The 16,820-nt window shown below is 32.9% G+C and overlaps 1 protein-coding gene across 2 annotated transcripts in view; it reads right to left on the bottom strand.

Annotated features, from left to right (window-relative positions):
* LOC106457778 (alkyldihydroxyacetonephosphate synthase, peroxisomal-like) overlaps positions 1-16,820 on the bottom strand; it is a 50,466-nt gene that overhangs the window by 11,446 nt on the left and 22,200 nt on the right. For both annotated transcript variants that reach the window (XM_013917222.2, XM_022383799.1), the window contains exons 10-15: positions 14,938-15,117; positions 9,094-9,148; positions 8,359-8,486; positions 7,160-7,211; positions 4,713-4,852; positions 549-598 (exon numbers count right to left, since the gene is read on the bottom strand). In XM_013917222.2, coding sequence (XP_013772676.2) covers positions 549-598; positions 4,713-4,852; positions 7,160-7,211; positions 8,359-8,486; positions 9,094-9,148; positions 14,938-15,117 — 605 coding nt within the window. The remainder of the gene's footprint in view (positions 1-548; positions 599-4,712; positions 4,853-7,159; positions 7,212-8,358; positions 8,487-9,093; positions 9,149-14,937; positions 15,118-16,820) is intronic.

The raw sequence follows: 16,820 nt of genomic DNA, 5'->3' as shown, positions 1-16,820 counted from the left end.
AATTACTGTGTACTAAAAGTTTGTATCGAGAGATAATAAACTGGTTTAATTAAGAAAGGACTTGTATCGCTGATTTACTGTGCTCAAGATTGTGTTTCTTTCATAGTTGTGTGTTGATGCTTTTGTCCTTTTAACAATATTGTGAAATATTTTAGAGTAAATATAGCCTAGCAGTTTTTCATAAAAAAAATAAAATTCTAATTAAACCTACCGAAAAAATGATAACTCTTAATTTATAAAAAATATATCTTCAAATAGTTTAATTTATTAAAGTTTTAATAGATTATAAATCATCCTTACATGTTTTTATTCTATAATTATATTAGCTATGACAAAGTAAACTCTTTATTATAACTGAAGCTAACTGTAATTGTATACCATAACGTTTCTAGTAAATTTCATTTTGATTTCTTAAATATCCTGTGTTGTAAAAAAAAAGTCGATTGAACTTTAAAGAAATATTCATACAGCAAGTAGTTTTGAAAAAAATCTGTCTTAATCAAACTGTTTTTATAGCGTTCATTAATGTGAAGTACAAGTTTACTTACCCAAACCTGTTCCCTAAAGCTAGTAGCTTGTTTTCTAGCAGTTGGGTGTCCTTAAGGTTGTAAACATAAGAAACAAGTTCAATTAAAACTATGAGAAAAACAGCAAATTATGTTACTAATTCAAATATATTAATACCTATTGAAAGGAGAGGGAAAACCACTTTTACTTAATAATACTTGTTGTATTTACAACATAGCATTTAATATATGCAGTGATGACATAAATCTACAACACAACTAGAAACAATATCAGAGACATTTATAAACAAAAGTAATTTCCCTAAACAAATCGTCACTAGAAACTTAGCTAATTGTAAAAACAAATTCAACACCAAAAAAGAAACAGAAAACACTATAAACTCTAAGAATGGTGAAAATTACACTAACACTGACACATTAATAGATATCTTACCATATCATGGTTATGTAACTAAATCCGTCATAAACATTTGGAAACAAGTATAAACAAAATACAACATTAATAATAAAGTCGTGTTTGTTCAAAAACCAAGCACAAAAATCAAAGACCATCTAAAGAAGGCCTATTTAGATAACTTCAATGACGGATGCATCTATACGTATATATCAATGCAATAGATGCGACAGCTCTTATGTAGGTGAAACGGGACGTAACATAAACATTAGGATTAAAGAACATAACAATCACCAATCACACATTTATGAACACAGCATAACAAATCAACATCCAATAAATAACAACAACTTTAGCGACACAAGTCCTTTCTTGAATAAAACTGGTTTATTCTTTCTGAATAAAACTTTGCAATACACTTAATTTTCACAGTCGCGCTATAACAAACGCTATAATTCACAACGAACGTCTCACGTGCTCAACTCAACAACTCTGTCCGCAGTTCAATTACACATTGTTCCCGTCGCATCTTGGCCGGTCTTATATATACAAGACTATCCCATATCTAGTAGTCTCCCGACGCTTCATGAACGTTCTAGAAGCGCGTGGCGTGTTACTAGAGTCACGTGACCTCCGCTGTCGTAACATTAAGTTTATCTGATGATGACTACACAAGTGGTCGCAAAATTGTAATAAATTTTATAAAAATAAAATAATCCTCAAAGCTGTCCTCAAAGTTATATTAATACCTAACAAAATGATTTTACAAAGAGCTCTTTCTTATTCTGTATATAACATTTTTCATATTCAAGGCTACGTTTACCTTATTAAGTATGCAGCTTGAAAACATTTCCTTATCTTGATTTTAAAATCTAACAACAACATGCACTAAACGTGTAACTTAACTATCAAGAAATAATTTAAAAGCATGCAGTTTAGTTCCCCTCCCTATATGAAAAAACATTTGCGTGGTTCCTTAAGGCTAACAAGACCCTTATATTTTTGCTTCAAGGTTGCGTTTATGCACGTTCATCACGTACACTTCACGTTCTCTTGTGAAGGATTACAGAGCTCTTAACATTATAGCTCAAGGGCCACAGTCTGAAACTTTAGGCACGCGTCACAAAATGATAATTGGCAGCTGTGCTACCTCAGAAAAAAATAAAATAAAAAACTAGCCACAGTTTATTGGTTATCACATATCTCCGCCTCCATTAGCTAGGGAGATTATGGGGGCTTCCTCTCAGGGTTTGAGGCGGAGCCACAGAAGCTGACGGGTTTCCTGTTATTGATACATTGAATCATGTTTTGTTTTTTAGAACCTTTAATGATCAAATTGGCAAGAATACAAATACTTTTAATTAATAATTTTACGGATAATTATGGTATTTTACTAGCAGTAATAAGCTATTTCTGTCTATTTCGTAACATTGTGCAGAGGTGATCCTAAACCAGTATGTTACAGGGAAACAGTTATTAATACTAATTAAACTGTGTTAATTTAAAGATTTGTTCCAAATTATTTCTTGGTTGTAGAATTTGAAATGCCCAACCAACGTTTGTACATAACAAATGGTATTGGAACTCCGATGTTTATTAATTTTTGTATTAACCAAACTAAAGTAAAATAAATGTATATATCTAACGTCCAATTAGCTCCAAAATTATAACCCATATTATACGCTCCTGCTATAACTTCAGTTTTGATATGACGAATAAAGTGGTATACCTAAACTTCTCCTTCAATGTTTCTTTTAATTATTACCAATTTATAACAATAAAAATATTTTATTGTTACGACAGCTGTAGTCACGTTACGCTGATAACACGTCATGATATTCTAGAAGATTCACGAAGGAACGAGATGTATGCTTTTTGTATATATATAAGACCGGTAAGAAGTGATGGCAACAATATAATTAAATTGCAGACAGAGATAGAGACGAACAATTGAGTCAAGCGCGTGAATCGTTCGTTCGTTGTGAATTATAGCGTTTGTTTAAGTTATAGCGTGACTGTGGAAATTAAGTGTATTGCAAAGTTGTATTGAGAAAGAATAAACTAGTTTTATTTAAGAAAGGACTTGTATCGCTAAAGTTTCTTCGGAAATAATTTTTACGGAAAATTAAATAACGACCAGAGACGTAACAATATGTTCGATATTATGTGGCTTAAATAACATATGCATACCTAGTATTATTACTCATACATTTGGAACCATTACACATATGTTACCCGTATGTTACAAGGAAACAGTTATTAATACACATATAAACGTGCTAATATAATAAGTCTACGTACAGGTTTACTATGTGTTTGCAACATAATATTAACTTTCGATCAGGGCAGGCTACCTACTTAAAATAAAACCAATAATCAAATTGTGAATTAGTACGGCTAGTTAAATATACATTCCTACTCATACGTATTACGGGATCACTGGTATGTCCAGAGGAACGGAGGAGACTCCCGCTAGATTAGAAAGAGGAGTAGGACTTAACTATTGGCCAAATCTATGGTCTTATTATACCTATTCCAAGTGTTGGAATACTGCTAATCTGTGTTTAAGATAAGATCTAAACACACTTAAATTATATTAAAAACAAAAACTTCCCGTCTGTTTCAAGTTTACAGAGAAAATCATTTTAAAAAAGTGGTAAAATCATTGGTCTTATTCTGCTTCTCCTTGTTGAATTCGACTCACAATTTGATGGTCTCTTAATCATGCTCGCCCTTTAAGCCGTGGGGGCGTTATATAATGTGACGGTCAATCCCACTATTCGTTGGTAAAAGAGTAGCCCAAGAGTTGGCGGTGGGTGATGATGACTAGTTGTCTTCCCTCTAGTCTTTTACTGCTAAATTAGGGACGGCTTGCTCAGATAACTCTCGTGTAGCTTTGCACGAAATTCCAAACAAATCCTTGTTGAAGAGGCAAAACATTAATAAATTAAGAAGGACCGGAACGAAACGAAATTACATTAGTAGTTATTAACTTGAAGTAGGGTTTGACAACTGTAGCACATATATTTTATGAATACTTGTTTATAATTTTAATGGCGATTTTTCTTCATAGTCACTAGATTAAAAATTGGTGACTTAAGAGCTTAGAAGCAGGGAGAAAATCTAAAATAGGGAATAAGGAATAACGTAGTAATCGAAGACGCTGCCTTAACATATGTTGACATATTCCACAGGCAGCTGGGATTCGAATTCCACTTGACTTGGATTATCATTTTAAAGTAATATACTACATTAAGACGTGTGTATGTCGTAGATAACAATATATTTTATTATAGTTTATCTTACTAATTGGATTAACATGGTATGTTCAGGCTTTAATCGGGGTAAAAAATAAAACTAATTTGTTTTAGAAAATAGTATTACTTAATAAGCACCACATGTAATCAAAACATCTGACCATTCTGTGTGATAAACATTGAATATTTTTAGACAAAGAAGTAAATTATTGTACTCGACCCTAATCAAAGTGTTAAAGAAAAGTTATATAAAAGGTTAAACCTTATAAAAGTATAATGTTAAGGTGGATAGGTTAAATAAGAAATAATTGGGGAATAGTTGGTTTTCATTGCTACTGCAACCAGAACAAGTAGCAACGTGGATATAAAAAGGAGGCCTAATTTCCCCCTATTTTTCTCTTGTTTAATTCACCTATTTTTATATTACACATTTATATGGGTAATCCCGTTATTTTAAATGGACAGTTTTTGTACATGTTTTGATCAGATTAAAATTACAGCTTAAATGGTAAGGTTACGTTCAATGCTTCATACTTCTCTGTTCCCTTCAAGTAACAAGGTGAGGCCGACTACCCGGGTGAGTTCGAACCCTTTGATTCGAATGACGTAAAACATTTTCACGCTATCGAACAATGAGCTTAAGATGGATTCGGCTTCGGGCTTTAAGGCTTGACCTAAAAATAAATCATATATATATTTGTGCATAACGGGTAATTGCAATCAAAACTATGATTCACCACATGTGTTTTTTCCTAGAAGCAGACGAGTAAGTTGTTTTTCATTCATGTTAATATAAGGGTATAATTCAGGTTACAAAACTGTACTCATTTCATTACACAACTTAGTGTTGAAACTACAACGATACCACAAAACATTCCCGTACTCAGTTGTGGGTGACAGTTAGTTCTACAGTGTGAATGGTGGGTGTTAGGGTGCCATCACCATCTCTCTGGTCAGTAGTTCAAAATTTAGGAATGGAGGGCAAATAGCCTTAGTAGCTTTGTCAAAACAAGACACAAGGATTATTAAAATACCTGAAATAATAACGAAACTAAAATCTAATTTTATAGTAAATGTTTAAGCTTATCTTAGTAATTAGTACTAGCAAAATATGGTAGTGAACGCAAGCCAAAAATACTTAAGGAATAATTGGAATTTGAAACGTACAGCCATAATAGGAAAAAAAAACATTGTTATGAAGCAATGTTGGCTGTGGTTTCGCTAGATAGTAGATAGGGACAGTGGGAATCTCGTTAATTCATTCATGCGCGTCACTAATTAGATGACGAGGCATTTGGCTACCTTAAGAGAGTCATGTTGTGCAAACGGTTAGTCATTTAGCGTACCCTTGAAAATTAACATCTGATAGAGGTAGGTTTACATTTACATAATTCAGTATCAGTATGTTTAACATTTGATAGAGGTGGGTTTACATTTTCATAATTCAGTATCAGTATGTTTAACATTTGATAGAGGTGGGTTTACATTTTTATAATTCAGTATCAGTATGTTTAACATTTGATAGAGGTGGGTTTACATTTTTATAATTCAATATCAGTATGTTTAACATTTGATACAGGTAGGTTTACATTTTTATAATTCAATATCAGTATGTTTAACATTTGATACAGGTAGGTTTACATTTTTATAATTCAGTATCAGTATGTTTAACATTTGATAGAGGTAGGATTACATTTTTAAAGATTCAATATCAGTATACATATGTCATCACGAACAATGCAGTGACATATATAGGGAAGTTTATTTTGCACTTTCCATTTTAAAAATCTTGTAAATAAATAAAAAGGGAAAATGTGTGGTACTGATTTTTTATTTATGTGTTTATAAAAAAGCTTTTATATTTCTGTCCCAGAGGTACGTAGGACACTGTATTTTTAGTTCATAGATGATTTATACAATTCAATAAGCTAGACGTGACTTTAGTGTTAAATGTCCCGGACTGCGTTCGGAAGGCCAAAGGTTAGAATCTGATAATACTCTCCCCAGTTTTAGCAACACTGTGTGCACTGTTAACTGTACACGCGTTAAAAAAGGGGCAGTCAATTCAGCTATTTGGTTAAGAAGCGCCCTGGCTCTGGTTATCACGCCTACATTAGGGCGTATTGCAGTATGTGATTGTGTCACCGTTCACAGTGTTTTCATTAATTTCGTTTATTCGTTTCAACAAACGATTTTAGATGTTTTCACTTATTCAGAAAATGCTTTCATAAGCAGCTAATAATAAGTAATTGAACACGCAAGATATAGAATTTAATCACTTCTTGTACTTTGCAGTAAAGTTTATCCCTCTTTTTCACAATCTCGGTTAAAATAAAAGCTTAAAACAATGAAATTATAAATGAAACATGAAAAAATATCACAATAATTTAATTATGGATTTCGATATAAAATGTAATAGCAGTACGTGAGTATGATGTTCTAAATTATGTACTTTATAAAAGTACTTTGTGTGTATCAAGTTTTATAGATTTATTTCAAAGGTACATTACAAGTCTCACAAATAACGAATCGTGTCCATCCATGTTTATCCCAACACTTTTAAAACTACACTAAAAGAATGAAAGATTTAAAGATTCTGACAAATGTAAACAGACCATGAAAGAAATAAAAATACTACTACCATTCATTCTAAAAAAACTATACTACAAAGAGGACGTTGAAAGTTTGAAGTTTGTTAAAGGCCATTTAATATTATAAATTCATTATATTGTGTTAAGAAAAAAAAACATGAAAAAGAATTTTTCCATGTGCTGACCAAACAGTCTTTTTACCTTGACCCTTGTTGTCCTTTAATGTTATGTTACCAAATCCACACAGTGAGGAGGATATATTTACAAGAAAGCATAAACTTACTAAATGCTACTTTTATTTTTAAAGCTTAATTCATTTATTTAAAAACAGTTGTCCTTTTTTAGAACTAACTATATTACTGAAATACAAACAAACAAACAAATACTTACCAAACATTATTTGATCGTTATCCATTAAACGAACAGAAGCTGGTTTAAGTCCCTGAAAATGATAATTTGAAACGATTAAACTGAACAAAATACTGGGAGAACAAGAAATAGAAAACCACAGGAAAGACAATAATACAAGTATAGATATCCTGAAAATTAAAGTTATTGCTAAAGACAGAGAATTAGAGACAGAGAACTTGTTTTTGTTTATTGGTTTATTTTAGCACAGAGTTGCACAATGGACTGTGTGCACCGGGTACGATGATATAGCTTTACAAACCCTCAAGCTTATCTCTGAACTACCTGGAGATCAAACACAGCGGGAACAAGAGACAATAGACTACAGAAACGTAGAAGTTAAAACAGAGAAAAAGAGTCAGAACTGAAGACAAAACTAGTAAAAGAACTATAAATAACCGAAAACAGAAAATATAAATGAGGATATTAATACACGAGATTGGCATAACATGGTAGTTAGAATGCTCATCTTGTAATGTGTAAGTCACACATTCGAATTGCATCACCGAACATGCTCTCTTTATCAGCCGTGGGGGATTTACGATGTAACGGTCAATCCCATTTGTCATTGGTAGAAATTGCCCAGCATGGCCAGGTGGTTAGGGTGCTTGACTCGCAATCTGAGGGTCGCGGGTTCGAATTCCTGTCCCACCAAACATGCTCGCTCTTTCAGCCGTGGGGGCGTTATGATGTGACGGTCAATCCCATTATTCGTTGGTAAAAGAGTAGCCCAAGAGTTGGCGGTGGGTGGTGATGACTAGCTGCCTTCTTTCTACTCTTACATTAGGGACGGCTAGCGCAGATAGCCCTCGTGTAGGTTTGTGCGATATTCAAAACAAATCAAACAAAATCGTTGGTAAATCGTAGCAAAAAGAGTTGGCAGAGGGTGGTGTAAAACGCATAAGGGACGCTTATTGTTGCATTTTGTAGTGTTGTGACGTCAGTAAAACGTGTGCGTGCCATGAATCACGAGAAGACTTATCCACTCTGTAGTCTACAACACAGAATGACACATGATTTTCAAAAGCAAGAAATAAAAGTATTTATTACCTTTAATTTCGGCTCACTTACTCTTGAAACAAAACACTTTCGGAGACCCTGCGCAAGTACATCTAGTATTATGTGTGTATTTATATTAAGTAAATTTACTGAAATGCTTTATAAAAGTTACCACTACATACCTGTCTAGCAACCTCTCTCATAAACGCCACTCCGGTTTCAAAATCTGGGAATATGAACGAACCATATTTTTTGCATTCAGGTAGAGGGCGTATCTTAAGTGTTACTTCTGTAATTACTCCAAATGTACCTATGGAATTAAAATAAAACATTTGTCAATAGAATGATTGTTTTTTTAGAATACATAGTTAGCTATTGATTTGGAGCCTTTAGTATTCAAACTAATGCTAGTATAACGTGTCTTAATTCAAACGTTTTGGTTATTGTAACATTTAACCCTAATTGCTTTGTAATACGAATCAACTTAGAGCGCTGACAACAAGCTGAAATTTATAGAAGAAAGAGACGAAAAAGTACAACTTTTGTCAATCTGTTTTGGTTTTATGTATGCACGAGAAGCCACTTCGGTCAAAAATAATAGTAGGAATATATTCTTATGGTTACAATTTAGAACGTCAGTATAGCAAAGAGATAAAGAACCTGAAGCCTAACAAAGGATTAGGGACGATAAGATGCTTTTTCAAGTTTCAGATACGTTTAATTAAATACAGTGTTTAAACTCTATTGATCGTTGGTATAAAAGTAGTTAAAATTATTTTACTTACAATAATCTTTCATTTCCTAAGTTAAAATCATGTAGGCTTTAGCTCGAGGAAGTTGAAAAAAAGTGTGTTCCAAATTAGATTTTTTTTTAAACAAACCAAACGTGATCCACTCCGATATAACATTACAAGTACCTTCAGACCCGAGAATGAAGTGATGGACGTCTGGACCACTCGAGATTCTTGGAACCTATAAAAGTGTCAAATAATCGGAAAGACATTTTGAAATTTATTACTTTAGTACATTCAGGTTATATACATTAGTATGAATTGGTGGTTCTGATATAGTTTGCAGCTTATTTATACCAACCTTATATTAACCCTCGTTGGACCAGTGATTCACTTAGACGCTAAGAAATTTATATGGCAACGATGTTTTAAAATATTAAAGAACAAAGGTGGTTGCGGTGGTACATTCTAAATGTTTCTTTTTTTCGTGATCACAGATTAAAATCAAATATTCCTAACGCGGATTTTAACTTGTGTAGCTTGTAAAAATAAAGGCCTAGCATTTTTCTTAATAAGCAAGGTAGCGCAGACTGACAGCGTTTTAAATATGTTTGATTAAGGATCGTACAAAATTGGACTCGCATTGCTCTTAATAAATATAACATTTTCACTCTCAGGCCAATTTATAAAAAGAAAAATAGATAACTCTACAGAATAAGCTGCTTAATTGTGCTTTAATAATTGCCGATGCAGTGTTAAAATAATGATCCGCAGCAGTTGAGTTTTAATGTGAGAAACATGAATAATAATATTTCGAAAAGAACTTAAGATTTGTTTTTGTAAACACTATCGTCCGATAGACACATGTATGAAGCATTGTATATGAAATATGTGGTATGGAAATGATTAGCTTGTAAAAAAATAACCGTTTTAAAAGTACTCTTTAATAGAGTTAGGAAAAGTGGGCGACAAAATCGTTATGATGTGAACTTTTATAAACAATGATAACCATATTAAAATGAGCCGTTGATTATATCGTGAGGCACCAATTTAACATTATTGGTTTCTCTCAGGTACGAGCATTTGTTGGCAAATAACCAACCTTACATATCACTCACTGTGATTATCATACATAAATCACATGTAAATAACAGGCTACTACTTTCCTTACCAGCAAAAATCTCTTCCTGTGCCCAAGCCAGTAGTACAAGTTATACTACGATGTCTTAACTTAACAATCAGTCATACGAAAATTACCAACCTTCAGCTTAACTGTATACAATGTGTTTAATGTTTATTTCTTCTCTTCAAACAGATATGTAAAATGCTGCAAACATATGACAGCCACCTGTGCTGAGTTGCAACGAATGAAAAAAAACTCAACTGGGGAGATGTACAGTGAGTGAGGTAGCAGTCCCTCGTAACAATGCACACATTATACACTGCAATTTACAGGTGTTAGTTATTAGTTCGATCAAATTATCGATAGTAGCTTGTAATATAGTATTATAAATCACTGTTTTCACCTCTCGGCTCGTAAATGTCACTTTGCCAGTCTACATTTAATTGTGATTTGTATTATGTATAATTTTTAAGTCCACAAAATCAAGGAATGTGGATAGAATGAAAGTTTATTTCGTTCTATCTACCTATTGTTCTGGGTCATGTGAGTTTTCTCGGTAGAAAGATTGCTGTAAAGTAGAACTATGTAAAGGTGGACATAGATCTTTTCCACTGGCGCGCAAGGCGATACTTTGAGGATGTGGTTTTCTTATTTTCTGTTGGAAAAGCCAACATTGACGTGCATAGCACATGCTCACCGAGAGATATGCTATTACAATCTTGTATATAATGTTATGCTCGCATAAACTCTAAAAAGTTGAAGTTTTTAACCAGCTCAATGCTTTAGTTTTTACCCCTCCAGTAAAAGCCATCTTCTGCCTAGTACACTCGTCCGCTTTAATTGTTTTTGTCAATGAAGATCACTTTCACTTTCTTTATGCTGTGTTCTTTCTCTTTCTTGCTTTAAATTAACCAAAATCAGAATTCAGATTTACTTTACAGTACACTTCGTGATCGAACATCTTGTTATTTGCAGATACACCCTATAATGTAAATCACTACACACGATAATGCCAAGCAGCGTGCAACTTGGGAATAACTATAATATGCAAGACCCAACCTGATAACGCCAAAAAAAAACAGGTTTTTATGCTCTTTAAGAAAGATTTGCTCGTCAGTTTAATTCTCTGTTTGACCTGCTGTACCAAAACGTGTTTTATTAGATATATATATAATTAAATGTAAGTTCATGAGAGAGAGAAAATCGCAACCACAGTACAAACATTCAACACCAGGACACAAAAGGTGGGGCATTATGTAATGTGCCCTGGTTTTTAGAGGTACTGGTGGAAGTAAGACCCAAATTTCATTGGAGTACAGCATCTATCCAGTTTAAATTCAACTTCGCCGGCCTTTCATAATTAAGAAAAAATAAATAAAATTGAGCAGACGTCCCACATCTTTCACTGTCTGCAGCCAGATGTGGGAAGGTGGTTGCTCACAAGAATAAAAAATTAAATTAAAAAATAACAAAAACGGGCAAGAAAGCATAGAATACATTACATCGATGAGGGAAGACAACAAAACTGTTCTTGAAGTTAGCATTCTAGCCCCGAATATGATGTTTGGACATAAGTACCAAGATGATAAGATATTACTATACTAAGCCCAACCAATATTATAAGTATAGCTCCCATTCTCCACCGTTCCATGCTACTATTTGGATCTTTAATGGCTCTAAGGGATCCACACAGTAGCAGGTGTTACATAGGGAAGGTGATATAACTATCACTAGGTTAACCTACCTATACAAGATATGAAAAGTCTAATAAGTAATTTCAATTATTTCCCCTACAGTAAATTTTAGAAATTATTTTTATTGTGCATATTATAATTTTGTTTAAATCACCATTTTCAAATTTGTATAAATATTTTCGATATTTTTTATAAAATAATTTAAGATATTATATTAAAGTTTTCTCGTCGAACCCATTAAAAATAAATTTATGTACTAATATATTTATATTAGATATGAAGAACTGTACGTTACTACAAATTCTACAGTACTCAAGAAGCTGTGAGTGTATAATGTTCTGTATGACATTTGTTGGAACATTACTGTTGGGAGAGAGAGAAGTACAAAATTTTGAAATGTAAAATCACTGTTAACTATGTAATTACTTATTCCTGGATTATCAATATTACTAATCAAATCGTGAATATATCTGTATGTTAAGGAAAATAATTCCGGATTTGAAAAAAATTACTTATGAATTGATTTTCGTAATAATGAAGATATAAATTGGCAACACAGAATAATTAACACCCATCGGTATGCCTAGTACAGGGGGTCCTCGTTATACGTCGTCGCGAATATATGTTGTTTCGCACCTACGTAGCTGACTTTTTGAGGAACACAACGTAAAATTTTCCCGCACATACGTCGTTCATAGTTTTCGACTCGGTTCAACTTAACTCTTTCATAATGGGATTGGTCAGTTTGAACGACCACATACGTGACCTCTTTGTTCTCGTTTAAATTCTTTACAGATTTAATACTTTTAACTTTCAATATAGTGTGTATATCTGCACGTAATTTGGCAGTCTTTCAGTTAGCATTATAAGTCTTTAACATACAAAAAATCATTTTTTTGACACTTAACCTTACTTTTTTATTCTAATGGTAATAATGCACTAAATAATTTTTATTTAATTAAATATTGTACCAAATAACATAGACTAGTAACATGCAAGTAGGAATACAGACAACCCTTAACTCTTTATTTAAAATAAAAACACCCAAGAAACCCAAAGCAGGTCCTTCTGGCACTCAACAGAAGGAAGGTCCTGAACGTACGTCTTCTATAGAAATAAAGATGGTGGATATCAGTTATGTTGATGACTTTACAACTGGCTCTCCGTTCTTATTCTCCACCTAATCCTCTCCCAACACCTTCTTCATTTAAAAGTCACTGCTTAGAAATTTCAGAAATATGTTTTCTATTAAAAAATGAAAATGTTTTAAATTGTACAGGGCTGCTTCAACATTCTCATAAAAATGTTTTTCAATGAAGTGGTTGGTAAATATAAATGCTGTTTAAAGGTCCTTGAACTCAGAATTAGTTACAAATATGTGCACATTAGGTATTATATAGTATAGTATACTACAGGTACTGTAAATGTATAATACCTATTTTATTTGCTAGGTATAAACACAACATTACGGTCCTTATTCAATATCATATTTCATAAGTTATGGTCCTTATTCAATATCATAAGTTATTCAATACCATATTTCATTGTCTCTTATAAGAGATATTGCTTCGCTTTGCGCCACATAGGCAATGTTTACGCTCTTACGGTTCCTATCCCCCTCCCTTCTCCCCCATTTCCCATTATTTTTATGGGCGGAAATTCCCCGTTATACATCGTTTCGTTATAAGTTGCAATTTTCCTGTCCCTAACTCCGACGGACGTATAACAAGGGCCCCCCTTTATTTTTTTTATAAATGTACTTATCAAGATAAATATAATTATTATATATACACAAAAACTGAAAATGCTTTTTATCTTAGCAGTAAAAGTTTGTTTTCTATTTCTCTGGGTAAATCTATAAGTTCGTCTATTAACGAAATTATCACTATTACCAAATCATTAAGTGGTATAGATGTAAACAATGTGGTAAAATCATATGTTTGAATTGTATCTGCTGCTAGTGTTTTATTTAAATTTTCTAAAGTTATGAAGACAGGTTCATTATTTTTAATTATCCATAAATCTTGTTTATTACTTGCATTTTGTTGTAATTTAACAAACAAGTGATTTAGTAATTTACTTAATAAAACTGCACGTTGTTTCAGTATAGTATTTACTGAACTAAAAATAAAACGAAATTTAATAGGAGATTTGAGTCATTTATGGATTTGTTTTACCATCTAATACTAAAACAAAAGAAATTAACATTACAATTACTATTACTTAAACATATAGCAGTACAGTGGAGGATGGAAGCTATACTTATAATATTGGTTGGGCTTAGTACAGTAATACCTTAACATCTTGATATTTATGTCCAAACATCATATTGGAGGCTGAAATGCTAACTTCAAGGGCAGTATTGCAGTCTTCCCATTTGATCTAATGTATTCTATTATTTCTTGCTGCTTTATTATTTTGTTGTGTTTTAATTTAATGTTTTTTTTCTTGTGAGCAACCATCTTCCCGCATCTGGCTGCAGACAGTGAAAGGTAGTAAAGATGTGGGACGTTGTGGGTCAGAGCACCCATATCTGCTCAACTTTTTTTCCCTTAATCATGCGAGGCCTGCGAAACTGAACAGATGGTGTACCCCCAATGCAATTTGGGTCTTACTTTCGCCAGTACCTCTAAAAACCAGGGGACATTACATAATTATCCACCTTATGATTTATGCCCCGGTGTTGATTTTTTCCCCTCTCATGAATTTACATTTAATTATATTTCATCTAAGGTTTGGATATGCTGCGTAATATTCGCGCTGTCCTTCCTTTTGATGTATTCTCCTTTTTAATTTTTAGCTTGTCTATATATATATATATATATTTGCATTTTAAATTAAAATCATGCGCCCTAAAATGATGTTACTAGGCATGTACTTCAATAAAAAGTGCTTTACTTATCATCACAGTGTGGAGTTTCGGCATCTTCAAAACAGGTGCGATTTTAATGAAATTCAGATTGTAGGCTAATTTTTCTTTAGTTCGGGTAAAATATTATTCTAATATCTTTTATCAGTTCTGTTTTTCTTCTGTTATCAGCTATAACGATACCTATATCTCTTTTATGTGACGTCAACGAAGGTGCTTAATTTATGTCATAATTTAATATTTTCTTACTTCATTACTGGATCCTACTTAAAAATGGACACAGGTCCGCTACTGACTACTTATGTTGTGAATAAATGTAAAAAAGTCACAATGAGGAAGGTTACCTGGCAATTTTTCTCCACAACACCTTGAGATGTTACCATCCGCACGTGGACCAACATATCTTCTATATTTCCATAGATATTTCTTTTCATCCCAGATGCTCTGGTGGCTACCCAACCTCCCAGAGAACTGAACTCAGCAGAATCTGGTTCATGACCCGTACAGAATCCGTACTCAGCAAGCTGAAGAGTAAAACCAACACGGTATGGTTTTGATAATTTTAAAAGTTTTTACTTGTATTTGCTTAAAACGTTTATCACACGTATAAATATTACAAAGGTAATAATAAAATGATGTCCACCCAAGTTTGAACAAGCATGTTACTAAAATGGAGAAATGTTGATACATGAAGTTTTTAATTTTTGTTTTTATTTCTAAAGAACCAATGTCAGTATTGTATAAACTTCCAAATTTGGATTTAAAATAACTAGATCGTTTAGATTATTGTATATAACTTTTTATTTGTTTCATTCTTTGACTGATTCATTAAATCTGTGTTTGTTTGTTTGTTTGTAGTTAAGCAGCTACACGAAGGGCTATCTATGCTCTACCTACCACGGTTATTGAAAGGCGGTTTCTAGCGTTGTAAGTCCGCAAACATACCGCTGTGCCACTGGCTGACCTTAAATCTGTGTAAAATTCATAAGTTTTTATAAACTTACACGTAACATCTCCAATCCCCAGTTTTACTTTTTTTATGGGGAATGACTTGTTTGTTTGTTTTTTAGAGCAAAGCCACATTGGACTATATGCTGTGTCAACAGGGAATCGAACTCCGGATTTTAGCGTTGTTAGTCCGTAAACTTACCACTGTTCCACCGGGGGACTAGGGGAATGACAGTGAATAACCAAGAGTGGTCTTTTCTCAACTTTAAGGTACACAAGTAGTTTTCTTAAAGCCTCTGGATTTACCCAACCCTCTCACCTGTAAATGATGGGTTATTACTACTGAACTTGACACAGAATGTTTGTAATGTGTCTGCACGTAGTCGTACTTGCAGTAGAGAGTGAAATCCACTATACTAGTTTTGTATACGGGCGCAAAAATTGCAGTATAAACATAATTATACACTTGTCAATGCTACCGAGTGAAAAATGATTTTGCCGCATTATTAGTGTTTGACGTTTTAATTACGACTTCATAAAACGATTCAAAATGTGCAGCTCACTGTACGGCCTCTTTTATGTTGTGTGTGAAGAGTAAATCTGAGATAAAAAAATATAACTAGAGTATTGTTAAGAATATTGACTTTGGTGTGAAACCAGCTTACCCTTGGCACTCAGGATCTTAAATACATGTATATCTATATTTAGTACTTGCGTGTTTTCTAATGTTCAGAGATTAATTGATATCAAATATATTTGATATAAGTTTGTTCTGTGGATAGGAAGTAATTTAAATTATGTCAAGCTTTTATAAATGTTTGAAGCCTAAAATTACTAATTTGACAAGCTTGTTTTGAACGACCTATCAAACAATTATTTAAAGGAACTATTACCCTGTTATGTAAAACTTAAAACTTTGTAGTTGTTGTATCTGATGGTACCAGGCTAACCTGACGAAACATTGTAATATGTAAGACTTAAGACTTTGTAGTTGTATCTGATGGTACCAGGCTAACCTGATGAAACATTGAAATATCTAAGACTTAAGACTTTGTAGTTGTTGTATCTGTTGATACCAGGTTAACCTGATGAAACATTGTAATATGCAAGACTTAAGACTTTGTATTTTTTGTATCTCATGGCACCAGGTTAACCTGATGACACATTGTAATATGTAAGACTTAAGACTTTGTAGTTATTGTATCTGATGGTACCAGGTTAACCTGATGAAACATTGTAATATGTAAGACTTAAGACTTTGTAGTTGTTGTATCTGATG

The sequence above is a fragment of the Limulus polyphemus genome, unplaced genomic scaffold (genome assembly GCF_000517525.1).
Source record: "Limulus polyphemus unplaced genomic scaffold, Limulus_polyphemus-2.1.2 Scaffold372, whole genome shotgun sequence".
In the NCBI taxonomy this organism is placed as follows: domain Eukaryota; kingdom Metazoa; phylum Arthropoda; class Merostomata; order Xiphosura; family Limulidae; genus Limulus; species Limulus polyphemus.
The sequence above is the reverse complement of the archived record's forward strand: the minus strand, read 5'-3'. Positions and strand labels throughout refer to the sequence as shown.